At 42.1% G+C, this 27,764-nt stretch overlaps 1 protein-coding gene, 1 long non-coding RNA gene and 1 other non-coding gene across 14 annotated transcripts in view; 2 read left to right on the forward strand and 1 right to left on the reverse strand.

Moving 5' to 3' along the window:
- MTUS1 (microtubule associated scaffold protein 1) overlaps positions 1-27,764 on the reverse strand; it is a 130,030-nt gene that overhangs the window by 21,812 nt on the left and 80,454 nt on the right. For 6 of the 12 annotated variants that reach the window (XM_031691457.2, XM_072950393.1, XM_031691456.2 and 3 more), the window contains 2 exons: positions 11,535-11,749; positions 3,394-3,460 (listed from right to left, as the gene is read on the reverse strand). In XM_031691457.2, the coding sequence (XP_031547317.2) occupies positions 3,394-3,460; positions 11,535-11,749 (282 nt within the window). Of the gene's footprint in view, positions 1-3,393; positions 3,461-4,473; positions 4,749-11,534; positions 11,750-21,618; positions 21,725-25,809; positions 25,944-26,268; positions 26,384-27,764 lie in introns of those variants that run through there. The other 6 variants (XM_006198020.4, XM_072950396.1, XM_031691459.2 and 3 more) reach the window with 6 other exon arrangements.
- LOC116285760 (U6atac minor spliceosomal RNA) lies at positions 18,106-18,230 on the forward strand. The gene has a single exon (XR_004195459.1). It is a non-coding gene; the product is annotated as a U6atac minor spliceosomal RNA (small nuclear RNA).
- On the forward strand, positions 21,810-27,519 carry LOC140689487 (uncharacterized). The gene is made up of 4 exons (XR_012064491.1): positions 21,810-21,891; positions 23,437-23,782; positions 25,784-26,225; positions 27,355-27,519. It is a non-coding gene; the product is annotated as an uncharacterized lncRNA (long non-coding RNA).

The following is a 27,764-nucleotide window of genomic DNA, read 5'->3' on the forward strand; positions in this document are numbered from 1 at the left end:
CCTAAAATGCCCATAAAGGGGAGGGTGTAGCTCAGAGGTAGAGCACATGCTTAGTATGCACGAGGTCCTGGGTTCAATTTCCAGTACCTCCTCTAAAAATAAACAAATAAATAAATCTAATTATCTTCCCTCTCCCTCCAAATAAAATAATTTAAAGAAGTAGAATAAAATGTCGTAAGTATTTATCAATTACCCATGAAAATGGAAATCATATTATACTTTTTTTCCCCCCACAGGAGGCAGGGAAGAATCTGTGCAATTAAAGAGTTTACTATCTAAAGACGAAGGGAAAACACAAGATAAAATAAATGCAGGAAAAAGTAACAAGTGCTCACTGGAGCCTTGTGGTTTTGTTCTGAGGAGACCAAGAGGGGGCTTTAAAGAGTTTTTGCAGAAACAAATGGTGAGTCACTCGGCTTGTGAGGGTAACAAGAGAGAAGACAGTGGGAAAGTCAGTGGAGGGGACAATTGGAGGCAGTTAGACGTGAAGATCAAAAGTGCAGACTTGGAAGGAGGATATAGCTCAGTGGCAGAGCATGTGCTTATTAGCAAGCACGAGGTCCTGGGTTCAATCCCGAGCACCTCCATTAAAAAAAGTAAATAAATAAATCAATCTAATTACCTACCCACTCCCCGGAAAAAAAGAATTAAAGAAAAAATTTTTAAAAACTGCAGACTTTACTTGGGTTTCAGTGCCCCTGAGATGATGATTTGTCCTTTACTCTTTGGGGAACCTTGTCTCAATTTTCATAGAGAAGGTAAAGAAAAATTAGTGGGAAAGTGACACCAGCGATTCCCCATCACGTCGTGGGGGAAAGGGGGGAATCCTGGATGGCGCTGACAGGGGCAGCTCTCTTCTCTTGAGTTGCCTGGGCTGGACAGGGCTATACTGCTGCTCTGTATGCATCACTGTCTTACTCAAGCTTCATAACAATCTGAAAAGACACATACTAACTTTGTATCATCAGTGAGGAAACTATACTCAGAGAAATTAGGTAACTTCTAACCAGGAGCGGATGGACAGTGCAGCCCAAGCACTTCTCATGTTTCAGGAAGGGGCCCCTCACGGCTCACTTTTCCATTCAAGTGGGAAGAGAAAAAACAGCCTGTCCCGGGGGACTTCTAATAATATTTATTAATAGTCTAATATTAATAGTCTAATTCCTATTCCTTTCTGCAGTATAGTCTCTGCCTTCACAAAACAGCAAGTGTGGTTACTACACAGCTGTAAACTGCACACGTCCTAACACCTACCATTTGGTAGCAGTTAATATTTGGTGGCAGACGCTTTGCAATGCGTTACCTCATGTCATCCTCGTGGCCACCCTCGAGGCAGACAGTGACTACTGCCATTTTACAGCGAATGGAACTGGGACAGAAGACGTGCAGTACGACTTGCCCTACCTAGGTCACCCGGCTACCGAAGATGTGACCCTGGACAGTGTGATCACACAGTCAAACCACTTGGTACCACTGCCTCAGATTTTAAAACTGAGCTGTAAATGTTGCTACCTAAACCTGTTTATCTCCATTTCTGCCCATACGACAGTCAATCAAGCTGGCAGCTTTGAGAGCATTCTTCCTGGACTGTTTCATCAGAAGAACAATTCAAAGGGCTTCTCTCCACTTCCCTCATGGAACCAAAACCCTTCCCAAGACACTGTGCACTATTACTTGAGCCAGTCAATCTGATTGCACGGCAGTAAGGACACCCCTCCTGAGAGTCTAGCCGTGGGTGACTGAAGGGTTTGGACGGGCCAACCACTGCATCCTGGCACTGACTGCACAGCAGTGAAGCCACACCGGGCACCCTCTCCTTATCACAGACGGGAAGGTGAGACTGGGCACAAACTGCTACAGCGATTTCCTGTTGGGCTTAAAAGCGACCAAGAGGAGGTGCTGAGTACCTGGGTCCAGTTGAAATAACTGGACCACGCTCTCCACTATGAGAGCATCCCCCATTCAGACAGACTGAATGAGAAGTGTGTTCCCTCTGTGTGCTTCTGCCTTCTCTCGGGGAGAGGCTGAAATGTGAACCTCCAGGTGGACTCAGCTCCACCTCTACCAGGTTACAGTGAACCGAGAAACACACAAAAAAGGCCTCTTTCCTGATCTGCTAACCCTATATCCGTTACATTATTTAAGGTACAGACAAAAGCAAAGGAAGTTGGCCACTTGGGTAATCAAAAGGGTGGCAGTCAAGTGAAGTAACCTGGCAGGGAGCCTTGCAGACTCTGAGAGCCGGGCTGTTTCTTATCTGTGGTTTCCCTAAACTGTTTTCCTGGAACTCTCAAGTCTTTGGGGTCCTGAGGTTCCATCTGTCTTAAAATTACTTTTCCATAGAGTCCTTCATCAGGTCAGCAGACTGTGGTGCCCCAGGCTGGGTATCACGAATCTGGAGGGGGAGCTGGGAGTTTGGCATTGCCTCCATCAGGAGGTGAAAAGAGAAGACGGATCAAGAGACAAGTCCTGACTCCACATTCACTGCTATTTGACTTTGCCCTGAGGGGAAACAACTTAAAAGAGCTCAAGTTCAGCAAATTATACTGACAGTGTTTAAACTCTGGTGTTGTCCAAAGTAAAATGAGCAGTTTCTCCTAGAACTAGAGGAACACAGATCTCATCTCTGGCTGTTGCCTTTGCGTTGTTTACACACATGCCTACACTCACTTTCAGCACAGACAGAAAGCCACAGAGAGCAAGGAACTCAGCCTTCCAGTGAACTGCCCACCACCCGGCTGCGGGCGGGCTCCCAGGCAGCACTCCCTCCAGCACGGTGGCTGACGTGGGAAAAGCAGTACCTTCCTGTTGCATGAACCTAGGACTCCTTCAAGGAGAGACAAGAACCAGAACAGAGTTTGGCACTGGGTGGCGAGTGCCACAGACATCAGAAGCACGTGGCTCTCTGTGGAACTGGGTCCTCACTCCCCATCAGGCCCAGTTCTAAGATGAGCACAGGACGTGCCTTCTTCAGGCAGTTACCCCTTCCAGTTTTGTACTCACTACTCACAAACCACCCCAAGGAAGCATCAGATAATTACTGCTGTCACACAGGGCATCTTCCCACCACTCATCGATATGAAAAATGGTTCAGGAAAAAAAAAATTAACGGGAATCCACACAATTACAAAAACCATTCTGCCCCCCTCTTTAGGAAGAGAAACGTTTTGGTCATCAGAAGCTCTGCTGGGCTTACTCAGATCAGTGCCTGGAATTCTGTGAACTTGAGGGCAAGCTGTCAGGGTTCAAAAGCCATGTCCACAGTAAGTGTTTGCACAGATACTGGAGTGAGACAGCGTGCAACTCCAGCCACCATGCAGAGAGGAAAACCAAACTGTCCAATTTTCCCCTCATCCCATAAAACTTAACAAAACAAACAAAAAAGACTCTTACCTAGCTCTCCCCGGAGGTTAACAAGTTCTTGAGATAGGGTTTTGTGTTGTCTCAGTGCTTCCTCCTGCTGCGGAAAACACACATCAAGTTACTCATGTTTTCAAGAGGGTCCCTTTCAGTAAAACACACATTCATTATCACCAGGAAAATGAGACTCAGAATCTAAAAGCCAAGATATGAATCATTTAGGCTAACAGTCTGTGTTGTTAAAAAAACACAGATGTCCCCTAGTTGTTAAGGAAATTCACGTTTCAAAAATCTGTCTTTTCTCAGATCCTTGTGAAACTTTCTCTGGAGGCACTGAACAGCCCATTTAAAAATATTTACTTTGAGCCAGGCTTCACTGCCGATCCCAGAACCTTCCAGCTACTGCATACTGCATTTAAGACGTAATGCATTCTCCCCCTCCAAGGGCAATAAAGGCCTATCAGTTTAAGATAAATATTTAATGTTCTACACATATGCACTTATATGCACTTTGTCCTATATCTGCAAATAAAAAAGTTTCCTTACGAGGCCAAGCCTTTACTTCTGAAAGAAAGATGCAAAGTCTGTCACAAAGCCACGGTGGAAAAAAAAAATAATCCTTTAAAGACAAAATGAAATTAATTTTCCTCAGCTCCACATTATCCTCTAAGGATGAAAATATGTTGGATCAGCTGTAATTCTAAGGAGATGTTAGAGAAACGGATCAAAGAAAACCAGGCAGCTGTTTCAGAATCAAAAAAGCAATTAGCAAAAGAGAACAATTTCCAAGTTACCAGCAACTCACAGCAAGCACACATACACACACGAAGACAAAGACAGCGATTAGATACAATTTTTTAAATGCGGATTCCCTACCACCGGGTTGTAAGGAAGGAAAAGGGCAGAATTCAAAGCTCTCTGGAAATGCCCTCCCTGGGGTCACCCAAGACGGAGCTCCCGCCGCATCCTGATCCAGCGTTGCAGAGATCCTGAGGCCGGCCTTTGCAGGCAAGAGTTGCTTGTCATTCAGAGCACTTCCCCCTAACGCCAGACATCCTCTGCCTTAGTCCCTGACATTCTTCCAGAAAAGGACTATAAGCAAATACGAATTACCCTGGTTGCCGCACACGGAGAATAGAGGCACATTTTGCTGCCGGAGCAGCCCATTTTCCAGCTTCTGTCTCCGACTCCCCCCGCCCCCCCGCACCGGCCGAGAAGTGCACAGGTGGCCGCGCCACCCACCAGTCCGGTCCGGCTACATTCGCAGCGCGGCCAGGAGGCGCGCCATTGGCCCCGGGCTCGCCCTCCTCCGTCCTGCAGGTTACCGTTTGCCTCCGACGTCCCTCCGCACAGGAGCTGATGCTGCAGCTTCTGCCTCTGGCACCGGCGGCCTGCGATTACTTAAAGCCACAGCCCTTCATTTATGAAAAACGAGAGCCAGGCATGCGACTGATCGATTGCCACTTACTTAAGTATCAGCTGGTACAGTGGAAGGAAAAACCGACCTCCTCAACGTGGATAATGGAGTTATTTTTAGATTTGTGAGCCTTTTTATTCCCTTCTCTAATTGAGGTCATTAGATTATCATACCTGCTAACAGAAGAGGGAAATTTGTTCTCCAAAACAAATTGAAGTGAGTTACGAAAGAGGTGAAAAATGGGAAAGTGTGGGTTGTGACTTAGAATTTAAAATGACATTGTAAAACAAATGGTGTTTCCCGGAAAACCTAATTGGAATGCTTAGAACGTGGTCCACTGGCGTTTTAAGAAGTGGTGTGACGTGCTGATTGGAGAGTTGGCGATCAGATACTATTTTACGATTTTTACCTTTTATTTTGCAGTAACTTCTCACTAAAGAGCTAAAGGAGTTAGTGACACACTGGAATGTCATGTGGACATTTAACAGTGACTGGAATTTAAGAAACACTTTCTCAATGGGTACATTTTGGCCTTAATGGTATTCAAAATGCTTGATTCTTAAAATGCAGTGTTAAGTTGTTCTGAAATCACAAATCAGAGAGTCCAGGTTTCTAAAGTGATTAAGTAATGAGTTTTCTAATGTAGAAATTAAAGTTTGAGGAAAATCAACGTGGATAAAACCGGACGAATATCAAATAAACATACATATGCTATATACTTCCTCTTAATCTCAAATTTAAGCGTCAATTTTGTCTCCTAATAATCTAGTTCAAGTAAGTACCGGCAAGTTTTGTCACTAAAGTAACAAGAAACCAGAAGGCAGCTTTACTAGATACCCACAGGTGGCCCTGTGACACATTCGGTGACCTTGCTTAAATTCACTCTTTTCCAATAGTAAGCAGCTAAATTGCTAATAGAAGGAAAAGTTGGCAAGAAGATAAATCGTTTTCAAATTTCCATAAATTTGAAAAATAAGAATTAAAAAATTATGTAGGTATATAATTTCCAGGAGTAATTTTATGAAAACCTTTACATTCTATCACAAATATCTACCAGGCGATCTTCTTGCTTATTAAAGGGCCTTTCAGGACAAGCAATTTCAGTACAATCAAAACCCAAGGTTGACTCAACCTGTGCTGTGGAGCCCGGGGCAGGCAAGACCCACTGTACTACACCATTTTACGTGAGGGACTTGTGCCTCCATGGATTTTGGTATATGTTGCGGGGGGCGGTGGTTCTGGAACCAATCCCCCACAGATCCCAAGGGGACTACTGTGCCCACATGGACATTTCCCCCAGCTCTACTGCCCTCAGCCTTCCTTGATACCCAGAAGCCACTGATATCTTCCAACCTCTGTCAATGCCAGTGACAGTAACAGGAAAACCGTGAGGTCAGTTTGTGCTCGTCTTCATCTAAATGGGTTGTGCCAAAGTCAGTCAGCTCTCCCTTCCTCACGTGTCTTGAATCCATTGCACTTTTTCTATGAGTGCTGCCTCCGCCCTGGTCCTGATACTTGCCAACCCACTCCTGCACTATGGAAGGCCTCCCCCCACACCACCCTGCAGAGGGCTGGTAGATTTTTATCCCATATTCTTCTGAGTGTAGTCTTCCACTGAGTGCATAAAAAATAAACTTTCATGAATCTCAATCATCCAGCTCCTGTTTCGACTCCCAACTCCTCTTCTGTCCAAGTCACTCGCCACGCATGTCACACTTCCCCAAGCTGGAATGCCTGGTCTTCTGTACCTGACCCATTTTACATACCTTCAGGGAACGCTAACTGTCAATCACAGATAACATCCCCTTTCCCCAGATGCCAAGGCAGGACATTTATCCTTCTGAGTTGGTTGCCAAGTTATTACCAACCAAAGTACCACTTAACCAGGAACCATTCCAGATGCTGGGAAAAATGTGGAAAAAATTTAAGACGTGTTTCTTGCTTCAAGAAGCTTGGGACCTGGGTAGAATTAAAACATCCAGGCCAATAACTCAAGGCAGATGACTTCATCTGAGGGGAAGCAGTACAGGGTAACGGGAAAACCAAGGGCTTTAAACACAATCCTCTGTGAAATGCTGACCACGGTCCCCATACCATGCACATAAGCAGCATTCCTTTCTACCTGACTCCTGGTAGCTTGCCCTGTAAGACATTTACCCTTTATCTGCAGACGACAAAATGCATTTTGTCACTCAGATATTGATTGCCTGTTTCTTTTTATTTAGCTGCTCCTCTATCAGTGTTTCTGTCTTAGATGATAAACTCTCTATTGTCCAGATAACAAGTTGATTTAATTCTCTTGGTTTATTTAATTCCCTTTGTGTTGTAACATGCAGAATTCCATACAATGTGAAAAAAGAGGGAGGTGGGAATCTGGACGGAAAAATGCTTTTATCCTCATGCATTAATCGTAGGAAGTGCTCCAAGGTGGGGAGAAAGGATTCACCATAATTTAATTAGGAGTCCCTGGGACACAGGCACTTAGTCTCTGGCTGTCGTCCCATCAGTGGGCCTGAACTGCCAGCTACCAAAGGGCGTCAGCAGCACAGGGGATTATGCAGAAAAGAGCCACGTCAGGTGGCTCAGATGTGCGCCATCTCGGACCTCCTCCCCACCACCACGCAGTGAATCGTAGCCACTGTTTTGGTTGTGAGACATTTTTACTTATAACAGACGGCTAGTGTCATTCAAAATTCATCTTTGTTTAGGTGCTACTTTAGGTGAGATTCCACTTTTAAAAACAGAGTTGGAGGCTCACTGAATAATCAGTCAGAGGTCTGGGGTGAGCGGTGACCTTGGTCCTGCTCACATGTACCTACAAATTCACCCACAGACACTTTGATGAAGAAATTGGGTATTACCTCCATCAACACTGTCCTTCACTTGGTCTGTCTGTACAGAACACTGTACAATTATGCAAGGATAAGCCAAGAATTAGAACAAACTAAAACCAACAGTCGTGTGTCCTTTGAGAAACAGTCTGGTATTGGTTTCCAGATGCATGAGACACTCATCAGAACTTCTGCTATGTAATGAATGCCATCTGCCGCTACAGTGGGAAAGTTGTAGTTATTAAATGGACTCGCAACCAAAGGATAAGTGAGAGTGGCTGGATTTCCTATAACCAACCATTTTTACCCATGATTTAATGCTCGGAAACCATTTAGAAACAGTCAGCAACAATAAGATCTTTATGTATATATAGATCAGTCTACATCTATAATCTACATTCTACCTATCTATGTTTCTGTCTATCTATCACTTCTGTAATGAGTATGCGAGAACCAAAGGGTTAAGTAAAAATCTGGAGAAAAAAAAAAAGGCCTAACTTTCCTCCTGGTTATGTCTTTCTTTTCCAACTGTTTTATAACTGTGCCCTGCATACATGAGGCAATCGGTAAATATTTGCCAACTGGTTATAAAGAGCAAAGAACATCGACATAAAGACTTTACATGCTCGTCTTACATCTGGGACCCCATCCCCCTCACCCGTCCGTGTGTTCACTGGGATACACTCTGGGTGACTGTCACGTATAAGGCGCCGCCATGGCAGCCGGGGCGCCTTCCTAGGAACGCACCGGACGCAGATCCTGCTCTCACGGAGCTTCCTGTCCTAAAGACTAAGAACAAGTGTGAAACGGCCATCTCCAAGGTAGAGGGTCAGAGAAATAAAAGTGCTCCTAGAACCCCGAGAGCAGACAGAACATAGAGCTAGAAGGACCAGCGAAGAGTTCTTTTTAGAGTATTTCCAAGCTGAATTTTAAGAAATTCAATGGAGTCACAATTGCATTGGCCTTAGGACCTAAACTGGGTGTAAGATGAAATCCCCATGCAGTCCAAGTACCCAAAAACTCACTGAGAGTTTGCCCTGCTGTGGACTGAAAAACCTTCTCTCAGTATGCCCACCCAGCTCGATGAACGTTTTTCTCTACTGTTGGACCTAATCTTTCTCCAACTGAGCACCTGATAAAATGTTTGGCTTGTCGTTAGGGGCCGAGTTGTATGGGAGGAAAGTATCTTTAAACACTAGGACCACGTGGCGCGTGGAAGGGTCATGCCACGCGAGGTCCTGAGGGCCTGGGAACGCAGCTGCAGGAAGAAGTCTCCTGTCCTCCGCCCCACACCCACTCCCGGGTCTTTGCTCATTGCGAGGCATGGAAGGCAAGACTGCCTCATCTATTTAATTTGCATTTTTAACTTTGATGGTTTGTATAACGGATCCATGTAAATTAAATCCAGGTAGTACTGTGATGCAACTACGAGAAAGATGTGAACTTGTAGGTATTAGGGAGAGGGGTGGTAATGGTATCTGTAGCAGGAAGTTTGTAGGGGATTTTGAGTTCGTAACATCCTAGACCTGGGTTCAAGCTCTGGTCCTCCTCTTATCAGCTGTCTGATGATAGTGAAGCCCAGCGCAATGCCTCAGTTTCCTTATTTGTAAATTGTAACTTGTGTTTTTGGAGAGGATTTTATTGTAAGTAAGAATGTCTGGTACTTAGTAAATATTTCAACAAATGGTAAATCCCTCCTGTTTCTCCTCCATCTTCCTGATGACAGAGTCGGAGCATCTGGGTAGGGAGGTGACAGTTAAAAGGGGCAGTTGGTGCCAAATTACGGAGAGTCTTATATTCCAAGTGACATACCAGAGACATCCAAAACAAATATCATGTGAACCATGTATGGAATTTTAATTCCCTAGTAGCCACACTTCTTAAGTGCAAAAGATTAAACTAATTTAATAATATATTTTATTTAATCCCATATATCCAAATGGTCATTTCAACATCTAGTCAATAGAAAAATTAACGAGATAATTTTACATCCTTTTTTCCACACTGTCTTCAAAATCCATGCGTATTTTACACTAATTGCATATCTCAGTTCAGCCTGAGGACACGCAAATGCTCAACAGCTTTGTAAGGCCAGTGGTTGCCAAACTGGACAGATCAGATGTGGACAATGGAGAACCACTGAAGGTTTTAATCAGTAGAGTGGATGCTCTGGAAATGTGAATCTTAGCGGGGCTTGGGATGGATTATGCGGAAGAGGATGCAAGCCTGAAGACTGGTTAAGAACTTATCATCCGAATCTAGTAGACAGTTACCCAGGGTTTGAACATGGTTGGCATCAGTAGAAATGGAAAAGAGGGCGTGGATGAAGGGGAGAGACACTGGGATGAGGACTCACCAGACATGACTGCTTTCATGTGGGAGATCAGGGAGGGAGAAGAGGCTAGACACAGTCAAATAAATAACTGGTTTGTTACTAAATAGACAAATTAGTTGTTCCCTACACTTGATATTATGTAGTTTCCAATTTACCTTGCTTGGTCATCTTAACCAACTCTCAGATTCCTTTCTTACATATTAAAGAAAAACAAAACTACTGTATCCTACTGTCGTTTAAAAACTAGGTAAATGTCTCCATCTCCCTCACAAAAGAACATATTTGGACAAAGCTGTAAAATGTTCACCATATACTGATTCAAACTGTCTGCTAGCTTGGTAGCTTGTCAAAGGCACAGACCAAGTCTCATTCACCAGACAGGCAACCACATCAGAGCAGCCTCTGGAAGAAATGAATAGGTTTCTTGGATGGAACTCAGCTACAGAACAAACACACTGAGATGTCATGTACCCTTATCTCTAAAACGGCAATTAAAAAATACCTCAAGAGTTCAAGTTGTATTCTCATCTCAGTATTTCCTCTTGAATAATTATGCTATTTGTTCCTATGCCAGTAGCATAAGTTCATAGAAACTTGGTTTTCCCAATGAATTCTAACTAGTTCCTGAATTAACATCCCTGTAGAGTATCAGGGAAGAGTAAGTAAACAGAGAAAATCTGTTTTGTGTTTGGTGGACAACAGACTACGTTAGGAACAGATGGAATCCCCAGACCTATGCTGGCAGTTACCTCACAAGTGTTCTTTGACCCATAAATATCATCAACCTCATTTTTTCAAAGCAACGTGTGACATGGAAAGCTACACAAAGTTTGACCAAAAAATTAAGTGGAAAAAATGTTAATGCTGTGAAATAAAATTTTTATGTTATGCCAAGACAAAAAATATTTAAACACGAAAAAATTTTCTCTGCCCTCTGGCTCCACTCATCCCTCTGCTATCCATTATGTATCTGGGCGATGCACTGACCTCCCCGTGGGCAGAAATACCTACTCAACCATAAACAGCGATGTTCTTCCAGCATCAGTAAGGCAACTCCTTAAAAGATAACATTCCTTCCTGAGCCTGTAAGAGGTCATATGACCCACCACTTCATACCTCCAGTGTAAACTGTCAATAACATGTCATCTAGCACACAGCCCTCAGTCTCAAAAACCTTATACAACCATGCCTTGACTTCTTAATGGGTGGAACATTTTCTGCAATTTTCTGACATGCTGTTCCCAGGTTATAATCCTCAATTTGGCTCGAATAAAATTTTCCATTTCTTTCTTAGATCATGTGATTAATTTTTCGTTGACGTGTACGGAAGTTTAACAGACGATTATCTTTTCGCTGTTGTTGGTCTGAGAGACTCCAGAGGGGAAAGGGGAGGCACAAACGTTTCAATCCCAAATGTCTAGAGAGTGACTCAGGTGTCAAGTGAGTTAAAAGCACAACTGGATGAATTATCTGTGATCTAACCAATCATTAACTTAAAGACAGTTACAAGACAGGTGCGTGAGCACCCCCACCCCCGACCCGCCCTGCCCTACCTTAGTGAGAAGACGGTTTAGAGGGCAGGTGTCCTTACCTCAGACAGCAGGTGCTGGATCACCACTGTTAACGCTTCCAACTTGGTATTACCACAGGAGAGAAGCTGCTTGAGCTGCACGATAAATCCACTTTGGTTTTCACATTTTGTTTTATACCGAGCCAACTCAAGTGTTTTTTCAGAGGACAGCACATCTGGAGACGTCTGGGTCTGGATACATAAACTCCTGGGATTCTTCTGCCTGCCCTTTTCAACTGCAAAAGGAATTAATATAGGTAGGAAAATATGTGACTTTGACTTTTATAATCACTACCATCTGGGTTCACAAACGACTAGATAAGCCACAGAAATGCACTTAAGTTATGTTTACGTAAGGAAAGCACATGGATGAGAACGGGGATTACTCAAACATCTAGATGTCTGGAATCCATAAACACAGACGATGGCCTGAGCTCTGACTTATAAAGATTTATAGGGGGCAGAGTACTGGGGGCATGTAACAGATTTACTAATTCAGAAACATGAAAATTGTGTGCAAAGTAATGTGGATCTCACAGTTGCTAACTTTCCAGGTAGACTGATACAGAAACTGGATGGTGACAGGTACCCTGACTCTATCTTCCAATCACAGAGGCTGAAAAACCACACAAATGATTGGACTTTAAGTGCCTTTCCCTCTTCCCACACATTTCCTACCAACTTTCCATCCTTTTCCTGCCGATGGCCTGGTCCTTACAAAGATTTATACTATGGGTGAGTCATTTCCTAATCTCTAACAGATCGTCACACGTACACTGAAGATCTACTCACATTTCACCCCCGATCTCTAATTTCATTGCTAACAGCATTTATACTCTTGACAATACTATTCTGTTTTCTATCAAACACAAGCTTTGTTGTTTCTTTCCCTCCTTAAAGCAACATGGCTTTAGAAATTTTTGTTTTTGTTTTAAGCACATGCTAATACTTCTGATCTATCTAAGATGCCACGCTAAGTGACTATTCCCTTTCTACGTCTTTGGTGCCTTGGGAATCACTCTGCTCTATATTAAATGGGAAAACAGTTCTGTTTTGGAACCATTCCAAATGTCTCAGTCACTTTAAATAGCAACAGAATTGGAAAAACAGGAAACAAGCTGCTTAGCTTCTTGAAATAAGTAGGCTAAATAAGCAAAACAAATCTAGATCTGAAGCGGGGGGGGGGGGACTACAAGAAACTAAAAAAAATAAATGTTTCTTTATTCTCACAGGCATTCCCCATGGCATCCACATTCTGTGGTGACAAGCAAACCAAGGACAACTTTATAAACAGTAATTATTTTCTCTAATTTTTTAGGAGGAAGAAAATAGTGATTTCTTAAAGCAAAGGAAAGAGACCTCAGTATTTGCGTTCTAATATACAATGGCAAAATACATTCAATACATCCCTCAGGTTAAAAAAAAAGAGAGAAAGGCTCTCCTCTTCTGTGGTAGCCCTCCATAGTTAAACAACTCATATTTGTATTCAAACTTGATAATTTTCAGTTCTAAGATGGCTTAACAAAAGGAGAAACTGTTTTGCAACAATTGCCACTTTCATAGCAGACAGAGATAGTAACCAAGTTCACAGGCACAATATTAAAGTCCTGAAAGGAGAATGGCTTTATAGTCACATATTAATGAAAAATTATCTAAGTATTTTACCATTTACCCAAATATCTGAGATTAGTATTCCTTTATGTCATTTTCTAAAATTTTAAATGTTCCCAGGAATTATATTTGTCAGAAGACTTATCATAATGACGTGGTGTTTTACTGTTTATAGTGTTTTCTCACTTCCCCTCTCTGCGACCCTCCTGGTCACCCTGGGTAGGGAAGGTGGGGCCCAGGGATGGGAAGAGGCTACAGTGTCTCTGGGACAGACTCAGAGTCAGAACCGAGGCTCTGTTTCCACCCATCCGGAAACTGGAGATGGGGTGGGGATGTGATAACTAACTGTAAACTTTCATGCAATACGCTTAATAAAATGTTACTTTAATTCATCTAAGCCCATTATCTGATAACTTCATTTCAATAAACCTATATATGGATAAATACCTACATTTTATATAATATGTTATATAACTTGTGTACAAACAGAAGAGCAAAAAACATCTTAACTCTTCGACCGTCTAGAATGTACTGCAGCATAAACAGATTTAAGGTGACCTTCCTGACTGATACCACTGTTACATATCCTACGAATACTTACTGAAATCTGTATTCATTTATTCTTCGTTTCTCTGAGTTTACCATGTCTTTAATTCTTATCAACATTTCATTCTCTTTCTAGAATTTCTATGCAAATCAATTGGATTATTTAGCCCAGTATCAGTTTTTAAACTGTAAGGTTCTAATTATTTACAAAACCTGAGAGACGAATCTTCTATATGAACATTTTTGGAGAAACCATCCTTTAAGATTCCTGCCTACTTAGCCTCTCAGATGAAATTTAGTATTAACTAGTCACATTCTGTAAGTTATTTCTAAGGAAATAAATTAAACATAAATTAACTTAGTAAACACTGTTTTTTACACTCAGGTTCAGAATATAGGTACTTTTCCTGTAACACCAAAAATTTTTCATCAAATTATCTCTGATGCCAAAGTTAGGCAGTAACTAAGTATGTTTGGCTCCTCTGTAAACTAAATTTTTTTCACTGTATTACCAAGACTTTTTGAACTTACAAGGCTATAGGAAAGTATTTGGTTAGTAATACTGTTTGGCTAAATTCCTTGATTACATGTATCTAATACACCCTCCTTTATATTTATCCATTTTTCTTATTGAATGGTTAATTCCATCTCTAACATTATCTTAAAGATAGGGAGATAGCCTTTTTTTTTCCCTTGGTTTTAGGAGATTAACTCTAGTGTTTCTCAATGGGCAGAAAGTAGATTTTAAAATAACATATTTACATAACGCTAAGAATCTTTCAAAACTTTTTTTTTTAAGTGTTTAAAAATTAAGAGTTGAATTAGGGTTGCAGCTAAGTGTTGTCTCCTCCGTCTGACTGGAGAAGTCAGGGAGGGAAAGCTACTGCTTCAGTAAAACCCAGACTGTCCGTGCGCCGCTGCCTCTCCTCTCAAGCTTTCTTCACGGCTGGAGAACTGGAATTTCAGGAGTGGGGCCCCCACACATTAGTATGGGTTGCTGTGCGTCCAGCTATGAAAAGCCCAGACACCACACCCAGAACTCAAACACCGCTCGGCCTCAGGAAGTAACAGAAACCGTCAGATCTGTACGTCAGGGTGCAGTTTTCAGTGCTACAGGTGGAGACTCTCCTCCAAACATTTAAAACAATTCTGATGATGCCTGTCTGCCCAGTATCATAGACTCAAATTGCTCTTTAAGAACATAATACTTGGTGACATGCCTTCTCTAGCACACCCTAGCACACACTGTTGAATTCATAGCTGGTAAGCAAAAATGTATTCTATTATGAATCCCACACGGGAATGAAATGACCCCTATAGAAGGGGTTCCATTGCAAACTTGTCTGCAAAGAAAAGATAAGAAAAAAAAAATCCAACTGTCCGTAAGTGGAGGTCTGGTTAAATAAGTGTACACAGTGGGATATCACGCTGAACATGGAGGCAGGAAGCTCTCTGCAGTGAACGGAGAAAGCACAGGGAAGGGCCATGTGGACGGCGTGTCCGCTGTGTGTTAGAGCTTTCCTCTGCTTATAAATTCGTAACAAAATTATCACATGATACGTATGGAAGTACTAACAATGTTTACCTTTTCAGAGAAGAGAACAAAGACCAGACAGATGTAAGGTGTTCTAATGCGTTTTTAAATACTTTTTAACCAAAGGGTAAATACATTACCTATTCAAAATGAAAATATAACATTTTTGCAATGTGGTTAAAGTGAATTCTGAGCACTTCAATCTTTGACACTTAGCCATCATCAAGCAAACATAGTCAATCCGTGTTTCTTTCATGGGAAATCTAGACAGAAATCTAAGTAACACAGCTTCTGTTGTAAATACTCAAAACAGATTCATACTTAAGGAGAAAAGAAAACATTGACACTATTTCTCTAAGAGTACATGTCTTCGAATTTTAACCTAAGAGCAAATAAGCCAACAGACTTGCCCTTTACCTAAAGCTAGAAGAGCAAGCTGTGACCTCAATCTTCCGCTCCATATACTGTGCTCCCTGAGGACAAACTGTACCACGTGGAGGCTGATGACCCAGTTTGAGCATCCCTTCCTTCCTCCTCACTCCCAGCTCAACAGATCAGAGATGATGTAAAAAATCTCCAATGATGTTCAGAGCCCTAATGCTCACAAATAAACTACTTCACAATGCAAAAAAAAAAAAAAAAGTTTCCCTTAAATCCTACAGGATTCATTATTTATAGGAAATTAGCTTCATACGAACCCAGCTTTCCCTTATGTTCCTTTTATTAACATGTTACCATTCTGATAATGCAGCTTTATTTAAAAGTGTCAAATACTCTGTTCCATTAACAGGACGTCTGATTTCCAAGAATCAGTTTACTCACTAAACTTAAAATTAAATGTTAACTTGTACATAGGTTCCAACGCATGTGGACAAGATAATTGCCACTGTCGGGTCTGATTTGACCTTCCTGGGATTCATTCCAATGACACTGGAACCTCCATCAGGAAAACAAAAGCCCTGAATCCATGACATCTGCTCACTTGAAAAACAGCTGGGAAACCCTGTTGGCCATCTTTGCTGTTTCTACTCAGAAACCTCAATTTAATAACATTTAAAACTAGCCTAATAAACTTATTTGTCATCTTCTTAAAGAAAGTAGTTGGGTAAAGACTAGGCCCGTGTTTCAGGCTCAAGTCATGCAGGCACACAGACCCCCAGCTCAAGGCTAAACACAGTTTTTGAAAGAGACACTTACCCATTCAGACAGGGACTTACCTATCAGTCACTGAGGACACACCCATCCCAAGGCAAAACAAACCACTTACTGAATCTGCTGGCTGTCCGAATATTAAAATCGAAGAAGAGACAAGACCTAGAGAGTTTGCCTTGACTTAATGAAACACATGACTAGACATAGTATTTAGTAACTAACGTTTGTCTAGCTTTTTGTATACCTGTTGGCCTATTCATTCACTCACCAAATACTTATCAAAAACCTACCACGTGGCTTTGCTGTGGGGCTGGCGGACCTGCCTGGTGTGCTGAGGGCAGCAGAAGCAGGTAGAAGAGGGGAGTGCTCTACAGGGAGGCGTGAAGACACCGCAGATGTCTGGGGAACCAGGTTTCTATGGTGTCAATCTCTTCCTGCTCACTCTCACACAGACACCTATCTGTAAAGATGACCGGCACCGGCTGGTATGTGCTTTCCACCACATACGGCATTGAAAACTAATGCTCAACAAACGGGTTAACTAAACGTAGGTAATGAACTCACAGGCTCTATCAGCAGCCTGGACCAAAAACTGATTCCTGTCTTTCTGCCTTAGCCTGAAGCTACACACCCAAAACCCTTCCTAGGGACACCTACCTCTACACAGGTCCCTTCAGTCAGTGTTTCCTCAGCATTTGACGATGGGTGTTTACCGTGAGATAGTCTGTGAAAGCAAAGCCTTAAATGTGAACTACCAGGAAATAAGTGTTCTGATGGGAGGGACTGTCCAGTTATGAAATGATCACCCAAATAACCACTGGTCATTCAGTCAGTGTTGTTGGATGTGCTTCTAACCAACTGGTCCTTAAGGAACGTTGACGCAGCAGAGACAGAAATTGGCCATCATCAATGGCAATATGATCTGATAATCAGGTAACAGAATTCTGCGCACGGTGTGGTGAGAGGAAAGGTGGAGAGACACAGAGATCTGGGGTCACCAAGAAAGGGTCCTAGAAGTCGAGTCTGGATGAACATTTGCACACTTGGCAGGTAAATGAGCAGCAAAGGTGAGAAAACACAAAGGCATCAGGGTCTGGGAGGCCCTGGAGGTACCCCGTGCTGAAGCAAAGCACTGCTCAAAGTCAAGCAAGACGAAGCAGCCAGAAGCACAAATGGGGGCAAGACACGTGCGCCACACAAGGCTTTCTCTTCAGGGGCACAGAGGATGCTGAGCGGGGCCTTGAAGCCCCGGGAAAGGAGATCTGGGGGCCAAGCAGGGTGGTGCTGAAGGCCGGGGAGGGGAGCTCAGGGGTCAGCAGCAGTGAGAACCGACAGCAAGGGATGAAAGTGTTTATGAGGCAGAACAGGAAGAGACCGGGAGACCAGCTGATCAGGAGGATCTGGGTAAGTCACGGTTTCCAGTAACAGAGAGGAGCAGGTCAGCGTGTGACCTGGGCGCGAGCACTGTGCGGCGCGGGACCGGGAGGCAGGTGTCCTAGCCTCGGCTCCTTCCTCTCCACAAGGAGTCTATTCTAACCTCGCCGGCTCCATCCCGTGGTCCACATGTAATGGTCGGCCGGGTCACTTTCCCAGGAGCCAGTCAGCTCTGTATCTACTTTCCGTCGTCCTGAATGCTGCCCCGACGCAAGCCTGTTAACACACACTTTTCCGGCTTAATCAACTGGGCAGAAAACCCTCGGAAGTCTGGACAATCTTACCAAGATATATATTTTTAAAAATTATTATTCAGTGTGGTATGAAAGGAGGGAAAGTTAGCAGTCCTCTAGACAAGGATGGAAGAGGCCCTCGGGCCGGACAACATACGTATGGTTAAGGCGCTGACACTTCTTTTGTGGCATCTCCCCATCATTTGCATGTACGTGCATGTGGGTATATAGACTTGCGTCATCAAGTATTAGTCTCAATCTATATACACCTTTCCAGTGCTCCTCTCATTATGTGTTTGCTCTAGAAGAGTTAATAGAAATCATCACTTAGAAACCACACGTAATATTTCTCTACTTCTAGTGGGTGTGACATTTACTTACTATGGAAAATTTCAAGCTCAGCAAAGCACAGTGTTTCGACTTTTAAAATTACCCAAGCTAATTCTTTTGGAGGTGGGAGCTGGTGGGTAGTGCCTTAAGACACCAATTAAATTTTTACATTTCTGTATTGTTAGAATTGACTGCAATAGCTTGTATTCTACGTAAAATGGTCTTACTTTTTTAATTTCAGAAGTCGATTACAGAATAGAAGGCATATTCATATTAAACACTCCTACTTCAGGATAATTATTGCTTAGACAATTTTTCCTGAAAAACAATCCAATCTTGACCTGAAATATTTTCCATGTGGCTGGCGGGATGAAAAGCAGATTTCTCACGTACTTAAAATGGACTTTAAAGAAAAGTTAACAGAAATTCATTACATTCAGAAATACTTTTAAGGAGGTATCACTTCCTTCAGTTTGATGGTTTTCTAAATAACCTAAAACTCCACCTTAATATGTTGTTAATGTATTTGTTTCAGGACTGAAAGAGCATATTATAAAAATGGAACACAACAAAAATTTGCAAGTAATACAATCTTAGGGCTCTAACATTGGTAGGGCGCATGTTTAGCATGCATGAAGTCCCGAGTTCAATCCCCAGTACTTCTACTTAAAAAAAAAAATTATGAAGATGCCAAATGAAAATACTTCTATTTTAATCATCTAACAAGCAAAAATTTCATTAAAACATGAATTTTAGTAGAGAAAAAAATCCGAAATTTTTCATCAATTTAAAATAGGGAACGAGTATCTTCTGTTACACTTGTTCACACTGTGTATGAACAAATTGGGTACGTCTTTTCTCAGAGCACAAGGAAAGGGATAAAATATAAAGGGACCAAGTTCCCCCTAACGTGACTGAGGTGCTGTTTTACCAGACAGCAGCCCAGGATGGGCTTTTTTCCCTTTGTTATTGAGCAAGTTACCTAAAATACTTAGTACTAGCTTTCACGTGGACTTCCGTTTTTTTGTTAGTTTGTTTTTGCTTTTATCATGGAGATCATTCTGGCTTAACCAATTTAACAGGTACGTAAAAAGACGCTTGGCATGACAAAGCCTGCTTATACCAAGCAGTGTTTTTGATTCCAGTGATGAGTGAAAGTGTCCCTTTCAGTCTGTCGCAGAGAAGAACACAGCACCAAGAGCAACATTCTGTCCCCACTACAACCGGTTCCAAAACAAGAACAGAAGTCTACCAGCCCTTCTCCCTGCCGTACCTACTTCAAGCACATTTACTCTTCCAGAATTTTAAAGGCTGTGTATTCTGTGACTTTTCCACCCTGAACAAGCCAGCTCAGATGATGCCACCACAGTGCCAGTGAGGCAGGCCCTGTGGGTCAGGGCGCCGCAGCCACCAGCAGTGTCCCTATGCTCCACGGCCATGCTGCAGTCACAGGCTCTTTGTCAAACAGGGCCCCGGGCAAAGCGGCAGGGCTGAATCAATGCATGTGAAGACACAAGATCCAAGTGAAGGGAGGAGTCCCCAAAGTGCGCCAAAGTGGGTCAAAAATCTTACTGTATTAGAGATAATAGACTATCTTACAACAGAAACAAAAACTAGAACAGCCGATGAAAACATTCAACATTAGGAATTTCTATGACACAAATAATCAACAAAAAGAGAATGTCACTCTCAAAATACCAACGAGATAAGAAAAAGTCATTCATTGGAGAGAAAGATGCCTAAGACTTAGGTCACTAGGGAACAGCAGGAAAAAGCCCAGCCTCTCACCCAAAAGGAAGCTCTGTTTGTCTTAATTTCCCCCAGAGCTATGTAATTGATGCTTTTTAGAAACAGGACCCTCATGAGCTAAAATAACTCGAAGTATCATCTAAGCCAAATACAGAAAAATGATGTTCAATTTTGGATACACTTAAAATGTCTTTTTACCTTAAAAAAAACCTCCAGTAATATGCATATACTATTAGTAGAACATTATCTTTAGTTCTAAAATATGTGTTAGAGCTACCAAAAATATCATAATCTACATTATTCCATTTATAGGGTGAGTCTCTACTATTCAAAACTCAAAACAGCCAGAATATTTCAATGGTTCTAATTAAGTAAGCATTTACTATATATCACTTGCTATATTCCTCCAGTTTCTCCTCATGAAAAACACTGCTTTAGTTCCCATCCCAAATCCGAATCCAAACCATAATATGTGGTTTATTTTCCATGTCTGTGTGAAAACAGCTACTACATAAAAACAGTTTGGCACAGTAAAACTTCAGCTATCTGAAACTCGTGAGATTAAGATACACTGGCTTTCTCTTTCAACAACTAACTTTTAAAAACTTACAGAAATATTATCTAAGTGAAAATTCATTTCGCACGTCACTGCTTTCTTAAACGGACTGCTACAGCTACTAAAGGGTACATTTTAATGTCACAGCACAGCTGGAGCTGTAGGACTGCCACAGCTACAGGGGCTGATTAAGAGTCTATGAGAGCACACGGTTAGCATAACGCCGTTCACAACGTCAGCTCTTGGTTAACGCCTAGCCACGTGGCAAGTGTGCTTTCAAGGAAGCTGAAAAGACGCATGTGGATTCACAGTGAGATAACAAAGGGGTGGTGGAAGGGTACATCTCTCATCTGTTATCCTTCAACTTGGCTCTTCTGATGGCTTCTGCATTCTGCAAATGATCCAATATTTTAACTTTTTACAAAGAATCCTAATTAGTAATATACAGTACTTCTATGGAAGCTTTCTAAAATGGTCTCACTGGCTTCTATGTTTTATAATGTGACAGAAACACAAGAGAAATTATAGCTTGTTAAGCATCACCTTAATGCATGAATAGGATCCCTACCATAAATGCACTATTAGTAAAATATTTATCTTTTGTTAACACATTTTAAAGATATAAAAACCATATTTAAAGTTGAGAACACTGTTTTTCAGTGTATTATTGTACAACTGAAAATTAATTCATTTAGGAGATCAAAATCAAATATTAACTTATACGTCCAAACAACAGAATGACTTGAAAGTGTTTAATTGAAATATTTACAAAATAGATAACCACTACCCAAAAAAGTTCATATCATAAAAGAGAAAAAATGAGGTCTGTTTGCAAGATTCAACTTGTTAAGTGATATACTTCCCTCATCTATAAGTGGCCAGTAACAGCTTTTGTTGAGAAATAACTGTTGTGCCTCCTATGTGGCAGACGCTATAAAAGGACTCTAATCTGTCTTGTACCTGCATGCACTACGGAGACTGGAGAAGTCAAACACTCAATTTCCCAGGTTCCCTTGCAGGTAGAAAGAGCCATGTGACTGGAATCTAGCCAATGAGATGTAAGCATTAGTGATGTGGCACCACCCCTTTCCTGGGTCTTGGTTTTTCCTGCCTGCAGCAGCCATTGTGAGATCATGAGGCAACACTCATGAGGAAATGGCTAAGAAAACAGCACAAGTGTTGATCCTGACATTGCTGGGCCACTGAACAACATCAGAGCTGCTCCTTTTTCAGGTGAGGCAAACAAGCTCCTTCTTAGTTACGCTGTCTTAACAAACTGCAGCTAAAAGCAAGTTCTACTTGACAGTGTCGAAAACGAATACCAAACTTAGGAACATAATCTGATGACTTTCGTTTCAATTAAACACACTTATTCACATTCTGCCTCACTGTTACGAAGTATCTAGTCACAATGGTTCTCTTTAGTGTGGCTTGAAGTAAATGAAAATATTGTGTTCTATTAATACTTCTGTCTTTTCTCAAAATATATGGACATACACCCCCTCCTCTTTGCTGTAGTAACTGCTTTTCTTCTTCCTAGCCCAGCAAAAAGAACTCTCTTAGCGCAGTGAGCTGCCTTCACTGGAATCAATAAGAATATTAACTCTGAGGTTCAAAATGGCACTTTCCATAATAATTACAAGTATCTCATCTCCAGCTTCATAGAAAACCCGAGTTCTAATAAAACTGGTGGCAAGGAAAATTTCTACATACCTGACGCTCTGCAACATCACCCAAACCCTGACAAATTCACTCTCTTTCCTTGTCCCCACTTGCAGAGGAAATGGCATCCTGGGTGGGACAAGACACTTTGTCAGTGGGTGCCACGCAGTCACAGGGCACTACTGTGCCTGGTCCCCATGCAGGGCGCAGAGAAAGGGCCCGTCTGTCTGGCTCCCTGTAACCACTACCCCACTGCAGGCACCTCTCTGTTCGCATTCTACACTCAGACGTATGAAAATTCTTCCGCTTCCTTGAAGGAACCAAACTCTCCCTCACCTCCAGGCTTTCACACGTTGATTTCTCTGTCTGGGACACTTTTTGTTTCTTGGCTAATTCCTCATATCCTGGGGTCCCAGCTTAAATGGTACTTGTTCTGGAAGACCTGGATAAAGTTAGCCTCAGCCACCAGGAGCTGCCTGGGCACCTGGTCCCCATCCTTCCACAGCTGCAGGATGTTCTGGGTCTGTCTCCCTGTTAAACTGTGGGCTGTGTGAAGGCGGGGGTCACGTGGGACTTAGTCCTGGCTGTATTTTCAGCACCTAGCATTGCACCTGCCACACAGTCCACGTCTAATGCATATTTATTTATGAAATGAATGAATGAATCCTGCAATGTGAAAGATAGTTTGGAAGCAGGGGAAAGGTTGGTGGCAAAGACCAAAAATATTAAATCCTTCAAAGAACCCCAGAGTATTAGATTGGGTGACACAGCACTGTCAGTATTTGACCATTTTTTTTTACTTCTAAGAAGAGCAATTTCAAATGCTTCAACTTGCTAATAAAGCCTGAATGAGAGTAGACAGAGGGTAGAAACAAACAGGTTTCAAAGGATAGAGTCTTAGATTCTTGCAACCAATTCGTTGTGGATAAATGAGGAAAAAGGATTCAAAGGTGACTAAGGTTTGACGAGAGAATAAGGGGCGAAGAATGGTGCTGTGAGAATGAACTCAGGGGTATTAACTGAGCTTGGGAAATTAGGCGAGAATTTGTTTATATAAGATGAATTTTCAGGTGTCACTAATACACCCAGGGTTGTTTTTTTTTTTTTTTTCATCAGTAGACAGAAAATTCACAGAATTTGAAGTTGAAGGGACCCTGGAAATCACCTCGTCTGACCCCTTTATTTCATAGCCCTGTGTGGTTAAATGGCCAGGGTCATTCACTTGGTTACTAGCAGAACCCAAGGCTACAACCCCGGGCTCTTGGAATGCTGGCCAACATCACTACCACTACAGCAACCAACATCAGGACCACTTCTTTTACTAACAACACAAACACAAGCAACTACTCGCAGGCCATGTGGATAAGGGTAAATGCAGTGACTTCAATGGCCATTTTACTGGAAGAGTTCTCAGACCTTGGAGTTATGCTTGGAGATAAGCTCTCAAAAGATTCTTACTGGGGTAAGTAGAATTAAATTCTTTGCCTAATCTAAAAATGCTTCCCACACACAAAACTTTCTTTTTCATCACTGCTATTCACTAGATCTAACAGAATTACAGCAAAATCCACAGCTGGGAAAATCTACAAACCAAAAATTCTTTATAGAGGTCCCTGATTTTAGTCCCATCTCTGCCACTGACTGTGTGCCTTTGGGCAAATTCATCATTTCTCTGGGCGCCTCCAACTTCCTGGTGTAAAATCAGGTAAACTAGATCAGCTCTGAGTACACTCTAGCTCTAAAAATGATGACTGCAATCACATGAATGTTTCAAAATATTTTTATGTAAATTCAAAAAATAAAATGTACCCAAAATATCACTATTAGTCAAGTTCTGGTAATAAAAGCCTTGTGTTTTTTGCTTAAGCAGCCTTGGAAAACTGCCTGCTTCACAAAAATAAACAACCTAAAACGTTTACTAATAGAAGACTGGTTAAGTACATAATGGCTCGCCCAACAAAGGGATGTTATCTGACTACTAAAAGCAAAGAGGTAGATAACTGTGTTAACATGAAAGTCAGTGACATATTAATGTTAAAAAGTGAGCTATAGAAGAGTATTTAAGATATGCTTCCACTTCTGTAAAGTAAAACAAAACAAAATATCTACACAGGCTTACACATAGAGTCACAAAAGGATATACGAACACCCAGGAAGGTGGCTGCCTCTGTGGGGAGGACACGGGCTGGGTAAAAAAGGGGCTCACTTGCAACTGGACCACCTTCTGTGCTGTTTAATTTTCTTTTTAGCTTGGAGCATGGATTGATTTTTTTTTAAGTTAAAATTAAAAGCCATTTGGAGCTATCTTAGATTACACAAGTTATTGCAAATATGAGGCATCCTTTTATTTTTATTTTTTCACCTTTTTATTCTTTATGGTTGAAAAACTGACAGTGGCATTGAAGCTGGGAGAGGCAGAGCCACTGCCTTCCTCCTCACTTACTTCATTCACCTTCAGCTGTCAGCTCAGACCAACAGGGCAAGGCTGGCAGACTCCAGTGACGGGTCACGGGGAGTTCTGAAACAGGACGAGGTGCTGGAAGAAGTGAGAGTTATCCCCCAGGGAAGGCAGAGCCTCTGGGAAAACTAAAAGCAGTCAGCTAGGAAAAAAAAAAATCACTGGGGACAGAGATGGAAAACAAGATCCAAAAGGGCTGGCAGGCGTGTGAAACGAGAACACATCTTCTATTTACACACTCAATCTTATTACCGTTAACACGAACTAGTCCAAACCCAGCATAACAGCACTTCTGTTCTTACAGCATAACATCAACTTAATTTACTATAGCTGCAATTATATCTAAATAAGAGGTGGCAACGGGGGGGCAGGTGAACCCCCTAAAAGTGAGCCGGCAGGTCTACATGGCCCTAAAGTACACCCTGCACTTGCGTCCCCCACAGGCACAGAAGATAAAAAGCAGATCCAAGCACACACATCGGAGGCAGCCTTTTGTAACTGCAAGTATTTTCACTAGGAAGCTTGGGAAACTTTACGTGTGGTTCATTTACTACCTCTCCGCGACCGTCAGGACGTTTCACTCCAGAAACCGTCAAAATCCAGAAATTTTTCCCTGCATCACACCAACCCATCACCATCGCACTAAAAAAACAACAGAAACCCTCTTTTCATCTCTTTCTCTTTTCCGGGAAAGAGAATTTACCTGTGTCCTAGTTCTAAAATCACATGAAGCAAAGTACCATTTAACAGATGTTGAATTTGACCAACTGGGCGGGTGTCAGCAGAGACAGGGACATCAAGGTGGTGGCTCCGCTTCCCACAAAAGACCCGCACATTCCGGTGGACACACACTCACATGCGGAGACACGAGAGAAATTGCTTTTTTTAAAAAAAAATTATACCTAGTTCTCTCAGTAGAGACAGCATTCTTTCCCCAATTATCTACCCCCTGAGAACACGCCCGCTAAGCCTCTGCAAGTTAATCACGATGTCCCCACTCCACAGTCAACAGAGATCTGGGTGAGACAAACCTGCGTGGAAAATAACGGTGCTTTTCCTAAACCCTGAAGGAAGTCGGAGGTTTCGAAGCAGTCCTTTGGCAGTCAGCCGCACGTGAATGGTGGACAAGGAGAATTTGGGAGACAACAGCATGTCTTCGAGCAGGTGGAGAGATCTCACACACAGAAGGACAGCTCCTCTGGGTTCTCACATACTGTCTGCTTAAACTCAGCACTCTTCTTCGCGGCCAAGAGACGCGGCGACAGAAAACATGCCTACATGGCAGATGTCACCCCCGCCACATGCATGAAAAGAAAAAAGCCCGGAGCGGTCCAAGTGCTCCTGGCTTCCGTTTCCACTCCCAGATGTTGCCAAAACAAAGCTCTTCCTCCGAGTAAAATCTCCCCTCGGCAGACCCAGCCGCAGCAGCTCCGAATGACATCACGCTGTACGTGCTGAACGGCTTGTTGTGGTTTTCATCAGAGATGGTGAAGGGGAGGAGAAAGTGGGTGGTCTTAGGAGCTTAATATAACCGCCAGTAACGCCAGCAACTGCAGTGACCGGGCAGATGGCGAAGGGGAAGGAACTACCTCCAGCGCCTAGTGTCTGCTCAGTCGTTAGAAGAAATGAGATTTCATTAAAGTAACCTGTGTTCTGATTTTAGAAACTTTTAATTATATTTACCCCAATGACACTGGGCATTTCTTCAGGTATTTTATATGTAAAACTATACATAAACCTAATACATTAGCATGAAAAAAATGTTAATGACTTCAAGCAATAAATGTTCCCAATTACAATTTTCAATACAATTTCTACTCTAATATCCAGAACCAACATAGTGTTTTAGGTCAACTATACTTCAAAAAAATTTTTACTATAATATATTAATGACAGATTGATAGAAGGTTGAAGTTCAGCTTTAACATTCAGCATTCTGAGGACCTCACTAATAACCAACAATAAAAGGTTAATGCAATTTCTCTACCAGGTGTAATCTAAGAGTTCCAGAGGAATAAAAATTAGACAGGCGGTATTTTAAGGACCACACTTATTGCCTGACTGAGTGCATTTATAGAGACAATCAGATGACCTCTCAAAACAGTGATGTTTTGAGACTAGGGCATCAGGAATATGCGATTGTTTATCCTTTACTGGGATCTATTAATTTTAGTAGAGTTATTGTAAAAGTACATTATGGTATGATGGCAAACACCAATAGAGGTTGGAAGATAAAGACATGGATGCAAGAAAATTATACCTGCAAAATGCTAACTAGTATTGTTAAAATGGGAATAGCCCTAACTTTTAACCTTTTTTCATTTTAAAAAGTACAAGACAACAATGTGTAAAAAATGATACATGTGTGTTCCTAAGATTTCCTTAAAAAAAGCAAAGAGGGCTCTATAACAGAAATCAGTACAGAATCTGTTAACCCTAAGTAAAGACTAAATGCTGTGAGAATGTGCAGGAAGCAGTTACTCTCTCAGAAACTCTACAGAGCATTTAGGGAGTGAAGAGGGAAGGAGGCCGGCAGGAAGGAAAGTTTGAATAATTCCTTCTCCCTCTTCCCTCAGCCCCCAGCCTGTCATCTTAGAGGTTGTCAATGAGAGACCAGCCCGACAGCCTGCCGTGGGAAAGCTATGGCCTGTTCACACACAGACAAGGGGTCTTGTGAACACTGTGCCCATGGATGACTACGGAAGCACAAACCACCACGGAATTAAATTCTAGAAAAGCTGCATTTAGGTATTGCCTTTTCATTGTATCCCAGTTTAGTATTATTTAAAAAACAATCACCTTTTTTCCAGATCTGCAAATTAATGTGCCCAAACCACTTCTCTCTGCTCCTACACACACACACACACACACACACACACACACAAACGTGTAAAAGCCAAGATACTTATCAGCATTTAAATTACACTTAGAAGACAAAAGTTAAACCCTGATATTATCAAAAATAGACATGACACCATCCTATATA

This window comes from Vicugna pacos, chromosome 26 (genome assembly GCF_048564905.1).
Source record: "Vicugna pacos chromosome 26, VicPac4, whole genome shotgun sequence".
NCBI classification, from domain to species: Eukaryota; Metazoa; Chordata; class Mammalia; order Artiodactyla; family Camelidae; genus Vicugna; species Vicugna pacos.